At 43.6% G+C, this 15531-nt stretch overlaps 1 protein-coding gene across 2 annotated transcripts in view; it reads left to right on the top strand.

The window, feature by feature from the left end:
* The window catches only part of LOC122541704 (pyroglutamylated RF-amide peptide receptor-like), a 58866-nt gene that overhangs the window by 1122 nt on the left and 42213 nt on the right, over nucleotides 1-15531 (top strand). Inside the window, exon 2 of one of the 2 annotated variants that reach the window (XM_043678596.1) lies at nucleotides 520-1117. In XM_043678596.1, coding sequence (XP_043534531.1) covers nucleotides 769-1117 — 349 coding nt within the window. In that variant the 5' untranslated portion in view covers nucleotides 520-768. Of the gene's footprint in view, nucleotides 1-386; nucleotides 1118-15531 lie in introns of those variants that run through there. The other variant, XM_043678595.1, reaches the window with a different exon arrangement.

Below are 15531 nucleotides of genomic sequence, written 5' to 3'. Positions count from 1 at the left end.
GGAGGAGGGGGGGAAAGAGAAATATGCCGAGAGAGAGAGACAGAGACAGAGAGATGAAAGAGAGAGTCAGGGAAACAGGCTGATGGCCCGAGACACAGAAAAAGAGAGGAGAGAATGAGACTGTGAGAAGGAGACTGTGTGTGAGACTGTGTGAGAGAGTGTGTGTGTCTGAGAGACTGTGTGCGAGAGTGACTGTGTGAGCGTGTGTGTATGAGACTGTGATAATGTGAGAGTGTAAGTGTTTGTGAGACTGTATGCGTGTGTGTGACTGTGAGTGTGTGTGTGTGACTGAGAGAGTCTGTGTGTGTGATTGTGAGAGTGTGTGAGTGTGTGCATGACTGTGAGAGAGTGTGTAAATGGGTGTGTGACTGTGTGAGTATGTGTATCAGTGTGTTGATGCCACTGTGCTAACGCAGCTAGGTTTAGTGGTACCTTTGCAGATTCTCCCAGTCTTCAGCAAAACAGGTGCCAATGAGTTAAATTCAAGTCAGTGTCTGATTGCTGTGCATGTGACTTCAGAGAGAATTCATCGTCTTTTGGAACAAGCTGGCGGCTCTCAAGTCCACAGTCTGCCTCTCATGCTGAAGCCACCACCGTTTTGCAACTCGAATTTGTTTAATGAGCGCACTCCCGTTGGAGTTGGAGTTAGAGTTGGAGTTGGCAGTGCTAGTTGGCACTTTGGATGACTGAACAAAACTGGCAATCTTTCAGAAAGCTTCCAAAGCCGTTCAAAAGAGAGGGCAGGAAGAATCCAAGGACAATAAAACAATGAGAAGGACCGACTCCTTCAACGTGACCCCCGAGATCCTGAACCAGATGCTGAATTTTTATAACCTCTCCCGGCAGAAATTCATCCAGACTTACAAACTGCAGCCTCTCGTCTACATCCCTGAACTGCCGTTCGCCGCGAAGGTAACTTTCGTGGTGGTTTACTGCGCGATCTTCCTGCTCGCTTTCTGTGGGAACACACTGGTGCTGTGTATTGTGAAACGGGGTAAGCGATCTCGGACAGTCACCACAATCTTCATCTGCTCCCTGGCCGTCAGCGACCTCCTCATCACCTTTTTCTGCATCCCATTCACCTTACTGCAGAACATCTCATCTCAATGGGTTGGAGGTGAGTGTATATCACATGTTATTCTACAGTCCTAATGTGGTTAAACTGATAAATAAATGCATCTCGAGACCAGGATCTGGGACCACAAAATAAAACAACTGGCTCTGTATTTATATTTTGAGTCAAATTCTCTCCATGTGAGTTTCCTGTAAAGCACTTATTTATATTTTACATTTATTTAATCCGGTTAGAATCCCTAAGAATCTACCCACTCCTCCTCCAAGACTTAACGCGAAAGGGCTTAAAATGCAGCAGCATCTGTATAAGATCAGAAAGGATTCCATCCCCAGCTCCCCATTCCCGAGGTGGATTGTCAATTTTAGTCACCAGTCACACTGCGTCCCCTGCAGTATAAATTTGTTCCCTGCACTCGGCACCATTAACTTCTACTGAGACTTTGGTGAGTGGGTGAGGATGTAAAAACATAGGAAACAGGAGCTGAAGTAGGCCATTCGGCCCTTTGAGTCTTCTCCTCCATTCAATCTGATCATCCAGCTCAAGCCCCTGTTCCCACTTTCTCCCCATATCCCTTGATTTCTTAAACCCGAAGAAATGTACCTAACACCCACTTGAAAACATTCAATGTTTTAGGCTGAATGGCTTTCTGTGGCAGAGAATTCCACAGACTCACTGCTCCCTTAGGGTAGCATGGTGGCTCAGTGGTTAGCACTGTTGCCTCACAGCCCTAGGGACCCGGGTTCAATTCCCACCTTGGGCAACTGTCTGTGTGGAGTTTGCACATTCTCCCCGTGTCTGCGTGGGTTTCCTCCAGGTGCTCCAGTTTCCTCCCACAGTCCGAAGATGTGCAGGTGAGGTGAATTGGCCATGCTAAATTGCCCATAGTGTTAGATGCACTAGTTAGGGGTTAACATATGGGAATGGGTCTGGGCGGGTTGCTCTTCAAAGGGTTAGTGTGGACTTGTTGGGCCGAAGGGCCTGTTTCCACACTGTAGGGAATCTAATCTAATCTAGTTTAACAAATTTCTCCTCGTCTCAGTCCTACCCCGTATCCTTAGACTCTGACCCTTGGTTCTGGATTCCTGGTCTTGTTTAGTCATCAGTCTTGTCTCAAAGCGGGACTCACTGATTATTTAATGCACATTTTAATTAAAGTTAGATCTCTCAAAAGTACATGTCTTTCTTTTATTGTTACTTAAGGGAATGAGCAATGTAACCAAAATCAAATTTCTGTGTAGAGAATCATGTAACATAGAAAATAAAATAAAACCTGTTTCAGAATATATATGTTAAATTTAAAAAAAATTCCAAGTTGTCAATTTTCCCCTTCCCTGTTCTTGTATTTCATATGTTCCAACAAATTCCCCTTTCAGCTGTTCGTGGAACATTTAAAGAGCTTTGGCCAAACTAACATGTTGAATGCAGTAATCTCAGCTCTGCCGTTTACAAACAGCCTTTCACTGTTTCTGTCCTGATGAAGGGTCGGAGCCTGAAATGGCGACTTTCCCGCACCTCGGATGCTGTCTGACCTGCTGTGTATCTCCAGCTCCACACCCTACTGACTCTGGCTTCCAGCATCTGCGGTCTTTACTGTCTCCTTTTCACTGTGTCGGTTTGTTCCTGCCATCCTTATTACTGACTGAACTCTGACCACAGGCACGCATGTATGACAAGTCTTTTCCTTGCTGGGTGAAACTATCACTGTCAATCATCATTAACCGGTGTATACTCCATGCTGATGCCCCTATCAAATGCAGCCCTCTTGCCAATTAATCTCATGTAGTATGAATGTTGATTTTACCCTTAAATTGGCATTCTTGCAAATTAGCCTGATGATTGCAATACAAACATCTTCGAATCTGTCTCCTTTCAACAGTGCTCAGGCTCCGTACAACAAAATGATGTTTATTGGCAAAACTTTAATTTTTAATACCTTCACCAAACATGGTGCGGAGTCTTGCTCTCCTGAAGACTGGTGACAGGGGAAGATAATATGACGGGTCGGTGCTGGAGAGATTCATGCCACCCCACTACTCGTCTTTCTGGTTCCTGTCTCTCCCCGACTCCCTGCGATCACCCTAGTAAGTAACTTCTTCTGTGTGGATTTCTGGCTCAATGTGACCTCTAATGTGATACTGCTGTTCACAGAGCCACTAGCCTCTTGGCTGGCAGCTTCAGGAGGGGTTGGAAAATGATCCTGTGGCAAAGCTCACTATTTAACTCCAAGTACCTAATAGGTATAAGATAGCATGCTGGCACAGTGGCTCAGTGGTTAGCACTGCTGCCGCACAGCACAGGGGATGTTGGTTTGATTCCAACCTCAGATGTGGAGTTTGCACATTCCCTCCCCCCGTGTCTGTGTGGGTTTTCTCTGGATGCTCCGGTTTCTACTCAAAGTCCCAAAGATGTGTAGGTTAGGTGAATTGGCCCTGGTGCCCAGGAATGTGCAGGTTAGGTGAATTGGCCCTGGTGCCCAGGAATGTGAAGGTTAGGTGAATTGGCTACAGTGTCCAGGAATGTGTAGGTTAGGTGAATTGGCTACAGTGTCCAGGAATGTGCAGGTTAGGTGAATTGGCTACAGTGTCCAGGAATGTGCAGGTTAGGTGAATTGGCCCTGGTGCCCAGGAATGTGCAGGTTAGGTGAATTGGCCCTGGTGCCCAGGAATGTGCAGGTTAGGTGAATTGGCCCTGATGCCCAGGAATGTGCAGGTTAGGTGAATTGGCCCTGGTGCCCAGGAATGTGCAGGTTAGGTGAATTGGCTACTGTGTCCAGGAATGTGAAGGCTAGGTGAATTGGCCCTGGTGCCCAGGAATGTGCAGGTTAGGTGAATTGGGAATGTGAAGGCTAGGTGAATTGGCCCTGGTGCCCAGGAATGTGCAGGTTAGGTGAATTGGCCATGGTGCCCAGGAATGTGCAGGTTAGGTGAATTGGCCCTGGTGCCCAGGAATGTGAAGGCTAGGTGAATTGGCCCTGGTGCCCTGGAATGTGAAGGCTAGGTGAATTGGCCCTGGTGCCCAGGAATGTGCAGGTTAGGTGAATTGGCTACAGTGTCCAGGGACGTGCAGGTTAGGTGGATTAGCCATGGGAAATGAAGGGTCAGTATAAGGAGTTGAGTCTGAATGGGATATTCTTTGCAGGGTTAGTATGGGCCGAATGACCTGCTTCCACACTGCAGAGATTCTATACTACAGTGGGCTTTGCCATGTGCAGTGATGGAGGGTTTTCCCATATCTATTGTTAAATTTGTCATCACACTAAGATCAGAACGTGGAATATTTCAATAAGGATTGGCTTCTCTAAGCCTGCTAACATTCCCAGGTCTTCAATACAACTTTCTTGTTTGACTCAGTAAAGCATAGCTTTACCCAGGCCCATTTCATTAATGCTTCCCTATCTGTTTAGCATGTTTCCATCAATTGCTGTTCAGCAAGTGTTTGGAAACCACCGAAACGCCTTACACTATTTTCTTAGCATGTTGTTAATCATATTGCATTCTTAAACCTCTGCAAGCTTTGAAATCTGCTGCCTCTGCTGTTCCCTCCGACTCTGATAAAAACCTAAACTTACAAAGCGGCAAGCTTTTTGAGAATGTGACGAGAGGAAAAAGACAGACGTTTTTTTTTGAAGAACATGAACTAACCAAATCCTTTAAATATTATAGTTTTCTTAGATAACACCAGTGTAAAAAAAAAATCATAATATTGTTTCAGGTCCAGTGACCCTTTCCAAGGTCTGTTCTGAAGGGAGATCACTGGACCCAAAAGGTTAACTCTGATTTCTCTCCACAGATGCTGCCAGACATGCTGAGCTTTTCCAGCAATTTCTCTTCTTGTTTCTAATTTCCAGCATCCATAGTTTTTCATTTCTTTTCTTAATATTGTCACAGTGTTAGTGCAACAAAGAGATTACACAGTATATAATTACAGTACACCACTTATCAGGATAGAGAAAAAAAATCAAAATATTCCAGAGGGAATTAGATGATTTTTTTTGAGCTAGAAATAAAGTGCAAGAGTATTGGTGAAAAATGCAGGAAATTGGCAGACAGTATTGACGCTCATTTGAAGAGCTGGTCCAGGCATGATGGGCCAAATGGTCTCATTCTGCACCATAACATTCAGTGAAATGTTGCAACATATATTTTTAAAATGTATCAAATAAACCAAGAACTGCAGATGCTGGAAATCTGAAACAGAAATCGCTGGAGAAACTCAGCAGATCTGGAATCATCAGTCGCGAGAAAGCAGAGTCATCATTGTGGACCCAGTGACCCTACATCAGAACAAGTGATTCCTTGGAAAAGGCGGGAAATATGGTGGAGAGGGGTGGGGGTTGGGGTTAAAGGAGCAATAGGATAGGTGAAGATGTAGCGCAGAGAGAGAGAGAACTAGTTAGGCAATCAAAGGGTTAGATGATGGTAGACCAGGGAAGTGGGAACTATAAATATGAAAATGGACTGGTCGTGCTGAAAGCAGCCCATGTGATGACACGACCTGGTTTGTTGGGGAGGTGGGGAAAGGACATGAAAACAGGGATTCAGGTTCCAAAATCATTGAACTCAAAGCTGAGTCCCAAAGGCTGCAGGGTCCCCAAGCAGAAAATGAGGTGTTGTCCTTTCAGCTTGCACTGAGCCTCACTGGAGCGCTGCAGCAAGTCTGAGATGGAATTGTCAGCCATGCAACACAGGGGTGCATTGAAGTGACAGGCAACAGGAAGCTCAACGGCAATTTTGCAGACAGAGCGTAGTTTTGCAAAGCGGTCGCCTAGTCTGCATTCTGTCTGCCCAGTGTAGAGGAAGCCACATTGTGAGCAGGAGAAAGTGAGGTCTGCAGGTGCTGGAGATCAGAGCCAAAAAGTATGATGCTGGAAAAGCACAGCTCGTCACTGGTATCCTCAGTAACTCAGAAACCTAGACACTGGAGACAAGGGTTCATGGCACACTACTGCCAGTATATTTTCAAAAGTTGCAGCACAAAAGCATGGTAGTTCAGTGGCTAGCACTGCTGCCTCACAGCGCCAGTAACCCAGCTTTGTTTCCACCCTCGGGCGACTGCCTGTGTGGAGTTTGCACATTCTCCCTGTGTCTCTGTGGGTTTCTTCTGGGTGTTCTGGGTTTTTTATTCCACAGTCCAAAAATGTGCAAGGTGGAGGTGGATTGGCCATGCTAAATCACCCATAGTGTCCAAGGATGTGCAGGCTGTGGGGATTAGTCATTAGTCATAGGAAGTGCAGGGTTACAGGGTTAGGTGTGGGTGGGGTGTACTTCAGAGGATCAGTGTGGATTCAATGGGATGAATGGCCTGCTTCTACACTGTAGGAAGTTTTTCTATTCTGTTCTAAAAGCAGGGTGATTAGGGTTGGGTAGTAATGACTGGCTCAATCAATGACACCCATATTCAATGAACAAATAATAAAATAAATGAGTAATGCTGCTGTAAAATCCATCTGGTACACAGATGTTCTTCAGGGAAGGAACTCTGCCATTCTTACCTGGTCTGGTCTACACACAGCCATGTTGGGTTGGCTCTTAACTGCCCTCTGAAATGGCCCAGCAAGTCATTCCATCCAAGGGCAACAAATGCCAGTGACCCCTATATCACTTCAAATGGGTTAAGAAAAACATTTGGAGCAGGTAATGGTCCACCTAGATTGTAAGAGTTAATGGTCTCATTGTGAAGGCACTGCTGGCTAGCAGTGACTATAATGTTATTGAATTTTACATTCGATTTGAGGGAAAGAGGTGTGGGTCCAAGACTATTTTTAACATTTAAATAAACTCAACTATGAGCATATGAAAACAGAGCTGACAAAGGTGAGTTAGCAAATTTAAGTTAGAGGATAGGTTGACAGAGATGCAGTGGCAGACATTAAATGGACAATTTCAAAATACACAGAATAAATAAATTTCAACAATAAAGAAAAATCCATGGAACAGTTAAAAATAGATCAAACCAGAAGTCAAAGCATCTAATTGTGTGAAGACAGGCGTAACCTCATCAAATTGAATAGAATGTAAGTAACAGTGAAAATTAAAAATTACTAAGGTTGAAAAAAAATTAGAGTATGAGAGAAAAATATCCAGAAATATAAATGAAGGAAGTGATTCTAGAAACGTTTTAGAGTCAAAAGAGATAAAAAAAAATGAGTATTGATGCCATAGAAAATGAGTCTGCGGGATTAATAATGGAAAATAAAGAAATGGCAGATGTATTTAATAGATTTTTTTTATCAGTCTTCACAATTAAGTATACAAGTAAAATCCCAGAATCTGTGACAAATCAGGAAGTGTCAGGGCATGAGAAACACAGGAAAATTGCAATCACCACAGAAATGCTGCAGATGGACCTCCAGGCAAATGTGCCCAAGTCCTGATGGACTTGATCCTGGGGTCTTATAAGAAATAGGTAGTGAGATAACCGATGCACTGGATCAATTTGGGGACAATCCCCTTAGACTGGGCAATTACAAATATAACTCCTTTACCCAAAAATGGAGGATGGCAGACAGCAGCAACATGTATGATCCTAGGGGTCTTGACAGGGCAGATGTGGAAATGATGCTTCCATTTGGGAAAATCTACAACGAGGAGGCCACTGTTTGAAAATAAGGTGTCATCTACTTAAAACAGACAAATTAATTATCTTTCTCTCGCAGAGTCATTGGGATCTACAGCACAGAACAAGGCCCTTCACCCCATCGCATCTGTGCCGGTTAAAAACTACCTAACTATTCCTATCCCATTTTCCAACCCATAGCCTTGTATGCCTTGGCTTCACAAGCGCACATCTAAATGCCTCTTCAATGTGATGAGGGTTTCTGCCTCTCCCATTCTTACAGGCAGTGAGTTCCAGATTCCCAGCAGCCTCTGGGTGAAAATGTCTTTCTCACATCTCCTGTAAACCCTTTGCCCCTTCCCTTAAATCTATATCCCCTGGTCATTGATCCCTCCATCAAGGGACTGGGCTGGGGGAGTCCAAAACTAGAGGCCATAGGTTTAGGGTGAGAGGGGAAAGATATAAAAGGGACCTAAGGGGCAACATTTTCACACAGAGGATGGTGTGTGTATGGAAGTGTGTATGCCAGAGGAAGTGGAGGAGGCTGGTGCAATTACAACATTTAAAAGGTATCTGGATGGGTATGTGAATAGGAAGAATTTAGAGGGATATGGGCCAAGTGCTGGCACATGGGTCTAGATTAATTTAGGATGTCTGGTTGGCATGGACAATTTGGACCGAAGGGTCAGTTTCCGTGCTATACATCTCCATCAGTCTATGACTCTATGTCTTCCTTATCAGTGGCCCTCAACACTTTATACATCTCATCATGTCCCCTCTCAATCTCCTCTGTTCTAAGGAAAATGACCCCAATCTCTATTCAGGATTGAAACACTCCAGCCCAGGCAACATCTGTGGAGTGTGGGTTTTGAAACTCTCTTCCTTAAAAGGCTGTGGAAACAGAGGCTTTGAACGTTTTAAGACTGAAGTAGGTAATTTCTTGCTAAGCAAGGAACTGAAAATTTCTCTGGGGTACGGGGGGAGAATGTGAATTTGATGTTGCAATTATATCAGCCATGATCTTATTGAGTGTCCAGTGCAGGATCAACGACTGTTTGCATGGTCATATATGGCGAAAGTGAGGACTGCAGATGCTGGGGCCAGAGTCAAAGAGTGTGGTGCTGGAAAAGCGCAGCAGGTCAGGAAGATCCGAGGAACAGAAAACCGACATTTCGGGCATAAGCCCTTCATTTCTGATGAAGGCTGTATGCCCGAAACGTTGATTCTCCTGCTCCTCGGATGCTGCCTGACCGGCTGTGCTTTTCCAGCACCACACTCTTCGACTTATGCCCATATATGTGTGTGTGTGGTTGGCTATTTCCACATTCCTAATGAGTAATGGTGGTCATACAGTGTGCCTTTCACTGCCAGGCACTAGCCTCTGGAATTCCTTCATACCCTCTCTGCTTTGTTTCCTCTCTCATCCTTTCCAAAAACTTGAAGCCCCCAGAGAATCTTGTGCTCTTAAGTAAGGTGCCCCCACCTTCCTCATCCCCATCCTGCACACCCTCTCCTCATGTGATGGTCCCTTCATTCATTGAACCCCTAAAGTGTGGAAACAGGTCATTTGGGCAAACAAGTCCACACTGACCCTCCAAAGAGTAACCTACCCAGACCCATTCCCCTACATTTAACCTTGACCAATGCACTTAATCTACACATCCCTGAACAGGATGGGCAATTTAGCGCAGCCAATTCACCTAACCTGCACATCTTTGCACTGTGCAAGGAAACTGGAGTACCCAGAGGAAACTTGCACAGACAGGGGGAGAATGTGCAAACTCCACACAGACAGTCCCCTGAGGCTGGAATCAAACCTAGGTCTTTAGCACTGTGAGGCAGCAGTGCTAATCACTAAGCCACAGTGCCACCCTGTTATCGGCCTGGCAGACTTTCTCAGGATTTCCTCCAGTAGCAGTAAACCTTTCCTTTGAAAAGAGAAAAAACTATTCGCAGTATTCCAGTATTTTTCTGACTGCTCCTTTCATAAATTAGAAACAAGCAATTTTGTGAACAGTTTCTTCCTGGTCATGATTCAGAAGCAATCAAAGCCTCAATCCCAGCAGTTATCTGGGGAAATACTTCAAATTTGAAGTATAGCTTTTAGTAAACTTAGTCGTGAGCCTTAAAATTTCAAACAGTTCTGTAGAACAGTGTAAAATCTCTTTACCTTACACATTCAATATTCTGGTTGTCATTGAGGTGAACAATGAATGCTACCTTAGCAGCAGTAATTTATTTTTACTTGAGCTCACTGAAATTTTTTACTTGGCAGCGGAGGATTACCATTTTTATAAATGTGGAAAAACACAATTACTGCAGAGATGGAGTAACCTAAAACTATTCAGATTGCTACAGTTAAATCATTTTGAAGAAAATGGTCTTACGATGATTTTTACTCACCAGTTCACTTCCATCATCAACAGTTCTATATTTTCTTTAACATATGATTGACAGGGCTGAAAATGTGTTGCTGGAAAAGCGCAGCAGGTCAGGCAGCATCCAGGGAACAGGAGAATCGACGTTTCGGGCATAAGCTCTTCTTCAGGAATTCCTGAATTTGGGGCGGCACAGTGGCACAGTGGTTAGCACTGCTGCCTCACAGCACCAGAGACCTGGGTTCAATTCCCGCCTCAGGCGACTGACTGTGTGGAGTTTGCACGTTCTCCACGTGTCTGCGTGGGTTTCCTCCGGGTGCTCCGGTTTCCTCCCACAGTCCAAAGATGTGCAGGTCAGGTGAATTGGCCATGCTAAATTGCCCGTAGTGTTAGGTAAGGGGTAAATGTAGGGGTATGGGTGGGTTGCGCTTCGGCGGGTCGGTGTGGACTTGTTGGGCCGAAGGGCCTGTTTCCACACTGTAATGTAATCTAATCTAATCTAATAATGGGTAGTCATTATCTTTGCTTGGGAGATGTGGTTTTTACAAAATAAATCATTTTCTCACTGTAAAGGTCAGGCTTTTGATAGCTTTGCAGAAGAGCAGAGCTGCAAATCCGATATTAATCTTGCTTTTTGTGCACTTTATTTGCGGCAATAACTTTGTATTCCTCTTCTTTGTTCAATCACCAATGATCTTTCTGTCTTTGTTTGCTATGATCTGCCTGTACTGCACGCAAAACTAAACCTTTCAATGAACTTAGGTACAACAATTAATCAATGCAAAATCCCCTCGTTTTTATTCATTTAATAAATTCCAGACAACCACAAGTCTCAGAGACAGGCTAAATTTTGAGGGGCAGCTGCAACAAGTTTCCCTTTCTCCACCCATCATTGGTTTGAATCAAATTTCTCAGCACCTTTCCCTGTTCAGAAAATCTGTCAGTTTGTCTGGTTTCATTTGGTCATTTTAAACACAGCATTTCTGACAATTCTGTTTGTCATACGTTTAAGTTTAGTCAGCACTAAACCCCATACTTGCAAAAGAATGCTCAAGGGTACTCATAACATGACACTGTCAGGAGTGAAGAGCTGATGAAGGGCTTTTGCCCGAAACATTGATTCTCCTGCTCTTCGGATGCTGGCTGATCTTGTGTGCTTTTCCAACACCACACTCTCGACTGTCAGGAATGAGGTGAGTGGCTCAGGTAAGCATTGACCGGTTGTTTTATTTGTTTTGGACTGGAGCGTACACTTACACTTTCTTTTCCAGTATTGCCGCATAGATTTTGAAACCACCCAGAAAGCTTTCCAGGGCTTTGACTGGTGCTTTATTTCCAGCTTGTGAAGAAACTACATACCTGGGAAGTAAAATTGCTTATTTTTTTTGCATTATCAAGTATGTTTCCACTTGCAGTAATGGAACTGTTGGAAAATGCATCAATTTGCATCTTGAATGCAGAGTACCTAGCTGTTACCAGGGGTCACTTTGAGCAACAGAATGAACAACAGTCACGGTATTAATTTGTTGAAATATGAAGTCAGTTGTGATCATTTCTCTTTCATTTTCAGTTTGCCATTAACAGAGTTTCCAACCTAGAGGCATATACTTCACTGTAGAGAATGGAAAAGACAAAAGCCATTCTGTGAAACTCTAAAATGCTCTGGAGTTTGGTTTGTGCAACTGATACCAATAACTTGCAATGATCATATAATTGTTTTGTTGATTTCTTAACTTTATCAGCACTCTTACAATTGACATTTGTTGAGGATAAACACCTATTCTATGTGAACAGAAATCCGAAAGAACTGCGGATGCTGTAAATCAGAAACAAAAACAGAAATTGCAGGAAAAGCTCAACAGGTCTAGCAACATCTGTGGAGAGAAATCAGAGTTTGAGTGACCCTTCCTCAGAACGATTCTTCTGAAGGGTCTGAAAAAGAGTTCCGAGGAAAGGTCACTCAATCCAACACATTAACTCTGACTTCTCTCCGCAGATGCTGTCAGATCTGCTGAGCTTGTCCGGCTGTTTCTGTTTTTGTTACCAATTCTATGTGCCTTGACTTCAAGCTACAAAGAATGGAATCAACACTGACGTTTTGTCAATTCCAGAAATCAATTATGTAGCAATTTCTAGCATTTTAGAAGTTAAAATATTGCAAAGGTCGTGAAATAAATTTACTGCTAAATTTAATATTTCCCTTCATCTCTTCACTTCCATCCTTGTTTAAAATCCTCTCCAAAGTCCATCTCTTTGTAAAACTTTTGGCCATCTGTATAACAGTTCCTTCAGCTTGTTGTCATTTTTTTTGTCTTATTTCATATTGAAATGCCAAAGGGTATTTTATTTGATTAGCTTGTCACAGTAGAACCTTGGTTATCCTAATGAGATGGGTGGGGAGTTTTTTGTTGGGATAATTGATCATTCGGATAATTGATCATTCGGATAATTGATCATTCGGATAATCGATCTGATCTCATAACCTGCATTAATTTATGAATGCTGTTATCTGAATATTTCTCGGTTACCCGGCAGTGCACACCATTATGCCGTTTAACCAATAACTGAAAGCTGAGTTGCCTAAGACCATTTTTACATTACCTTGAGATTTTGTTCGGATAATCCGAAATTCAGATAATTGACGTTCAGATAATCGAGGTTGTATTGTATTTAGCAAGCTGTTGTGCATTACACTGGATTCATTGCAAATCCAAGTTGAAAGATTTGATCAATTTACATGAAGGATTAATTTTAAAGTCTTTTTTTTTTATTTGCATGCCTCAAAATGATGACCAATATCAACTCTTTTAAAACATTAAGATGATCAATTCAGCTATAACTAGATTCACAAGACCTGCTGCCAGGAAGGAATCCTCCTGAGCTGTTCATGGTGGTTTAAATGAGGACTGACTGACCCAGCTTAGTCATGGCACTCCCTAAATTTGCCATTGCCAGGTTACATTTAACTAATGCTTAACCTCTACAATTCTTCCTAAAAATTTCTTGACTAAATACCACAGACCTACAAGAATCTAGTCGGCGCACATGGAGTTCATGGAATTGATAGAGATACGCTGGCATAGCAGCGACAGAGAGTGAGGATGTATGATTTGGAGATGCTGGTATCGGACTGGGGTGTACAAAGTTAAAAAATCACACAACACCAGGTTATATGCAAGGTATATGAAGGTTTACAGCTCAGGTTGAGGTTTAGGGTGTAGGTTTGCTCGCTGAGCTGTAGGTTTGATATCCAGACGTTTCATTACCTGGCTAGGTGACATCATCAATGGCGACCTCCAAGTGAAGCGAAGCTGTTGTCTCCTGCTTTCTGTTGATATGTTTGTCCTGGATGGGGTTCCTGTGGTTTGTGATGATGTCATTTCCTGTTCCTTTTCTGAGGGGTTGATAGATGGTATCTAGATCTATGTGTTTGTTTATGGCGTTGTGGTTGGAGTGCCAGGCCTCTACGAATTCTCTGGCATGTCTTTGCTTAGCCTGTCCCAGGATAGGTGTGTTGTCCCAGTCAAAATGATGGGGGGATTTTTCTCCGTATGTAGGGCTACAAGGGAGACAGGGTTGTGTCTTTTTGTGGCTAGCTGGTGGTCATGTATCCTGGTGGCTAACTTTCTTCCTGTTTGTCTTATGTAGTGTTTCTGGCAGTCCTTGCATGGAATTTTGTAGACGATGTTGGTTTTGTCCATGGGATGTACTGGGTCTTTTAAGTTTGTTAGTTTTTGTTTGAGAGTGTTGGTGGGTTTGTGTGCTACTATGAGTCTGAGGGGTCTTAGTAGTCTGGCTGTCATTTCTGAAGCTTCGTTTGTGTGTGTTGGGATGGTTGCTGGTGTAGTTAAATTAGATTAGATTAGATTACGTACAGTGTGGAAACAGGCCCTTCGGCCCAACAAGTCCACACCGACCCGCCGAAGCGCAACCCACCCATACCCTACATTTACCCCTTACCTAACACGACGGGCAATTTAGCATGGCCAATTCACCTGACCTGACTGTGGGAGGAAACTGGAGCACCCGGAGGATACCCACGCAGACACAGGGAGAATGTGCAAACTCCACACAGTCAGTCGCCTGAGGCGGGAATTGAACCCAGGTGTCTGGCACTGTGAGGCAGCAGTGCTAACCACTGTGCCACCGTGCCGCCCACCAGTATTTGGTCCTAAATACTGAAGAAATACTGAATACTGAAGAAAAAACTTGACAAACCCACAAACAAAGACAAAACCCGATAACACAGGGGCATGGATAAAGAACTTATCAGACCGAACCCTATCAGACACAGAAAAAGCGGTACTAGTAAAAGGACTAAATTTCAATTACCAAGACGCTGACAAGAAGGATTTCCTAGCGGCATTAGAAACTACATTGAAGGACAACAAACTCACGGAAGAAACACAACGAACGATCAGACAGACAGTTGCACCTACTCTGAGCTGAAAGAGGGAAGGAAACAAACTGAACACACAAGAAAAGAAAGCCCTAGAAAACCTCAAAAAAGACAAAAACATCGTTATATTACCTGCAGACAAAGGTCGGCTCACTGTCATCCTGATCAGAAGGGACGACATAGAGAAAGACAATGCACTAGTCACAGACACCAACACCTACCAACAGGTGGCGCTAGACCCAACCCCACAACTAGGAAACAAAATTCCATATCTCCTAAGAAAATTACACAATTCCAGACAATTAAATAAGACGGAATTCCAAAAAATGAAACTAGACGGGACCAACATCCCACGATTCTACGAACCACCAAAAATCCATAAACCAGGAGCCCCCCCTCAGACCCATTGTCTCACTACCTGGAATACCAACTTACAGACTGGCCAAAGAACTACACGAAATACCTAGTAGAAGAGTCACAGCACTCCATCCACTCCACCCAGGAATTCCTAAAAATCATCAAAAACACCAAAATAGAGCAAGACGAAACAATGATCTCATTCGACGTAACAGCACTGTTCACCTCCATCAACATCGGCCTGGCAAAGGAAACACTTACCACCATTTTAGAAGAGACCATCACACACACACCAACCACCATCAATCACATTACCAATGAAAACATCATGAAGCTAGTGGACCTGTGCCTCACCACCCACTTCACCTTCAACAACATAATCTACAAACAAACCAACGGCACACCCATGGGATCTCCGCTATCAGGATTCATAGCAGAAGCAGTGATGCAATGACTAGAACAAACAGCCCTACCAACCATCAAACCAAAAATCTGGGTCCGCTATCACCTTTGTCATCACAAAAGGAAACAAGATAGAAGAGACATTTAACATCATCAACAACACTCTCACCTGCATGAAGTTCACCAAGGAGGAAGAAACCGACAACAAATTCGCATTCCTGGACGTCACAGTCGAAAGAAAGGACAACGGAGAACTACAAACCTGCGTATACAGAAAACCGACAAACACTGACCAAATACTTAACTACACCAGCAACCATCCCAACACACACAAACGAAACTGAATCAGAACACTATTCCAACGA

The sequence above is a fragment of the Chiloscyllium plagiosum genome, chromosome 38 (genome assembly GCF_004010195.1).
Source record: "Chiloscyllium plagiosum isolate BGI_BamShark_2017 chromosome 38, ASM401019v2, whole genome shotgun sequence".
NCBI classification, from domain to species: Eukaryota; Metazoa; Chordata; class Chondrichthyes; order Orectolobiformes; family Hemiscylliidae; genus Chiloscyllium; species Chiloscyllium plagiosum.
This window is presented reverse-complemented; position numbering and strand designations above follow the sequence as displayed.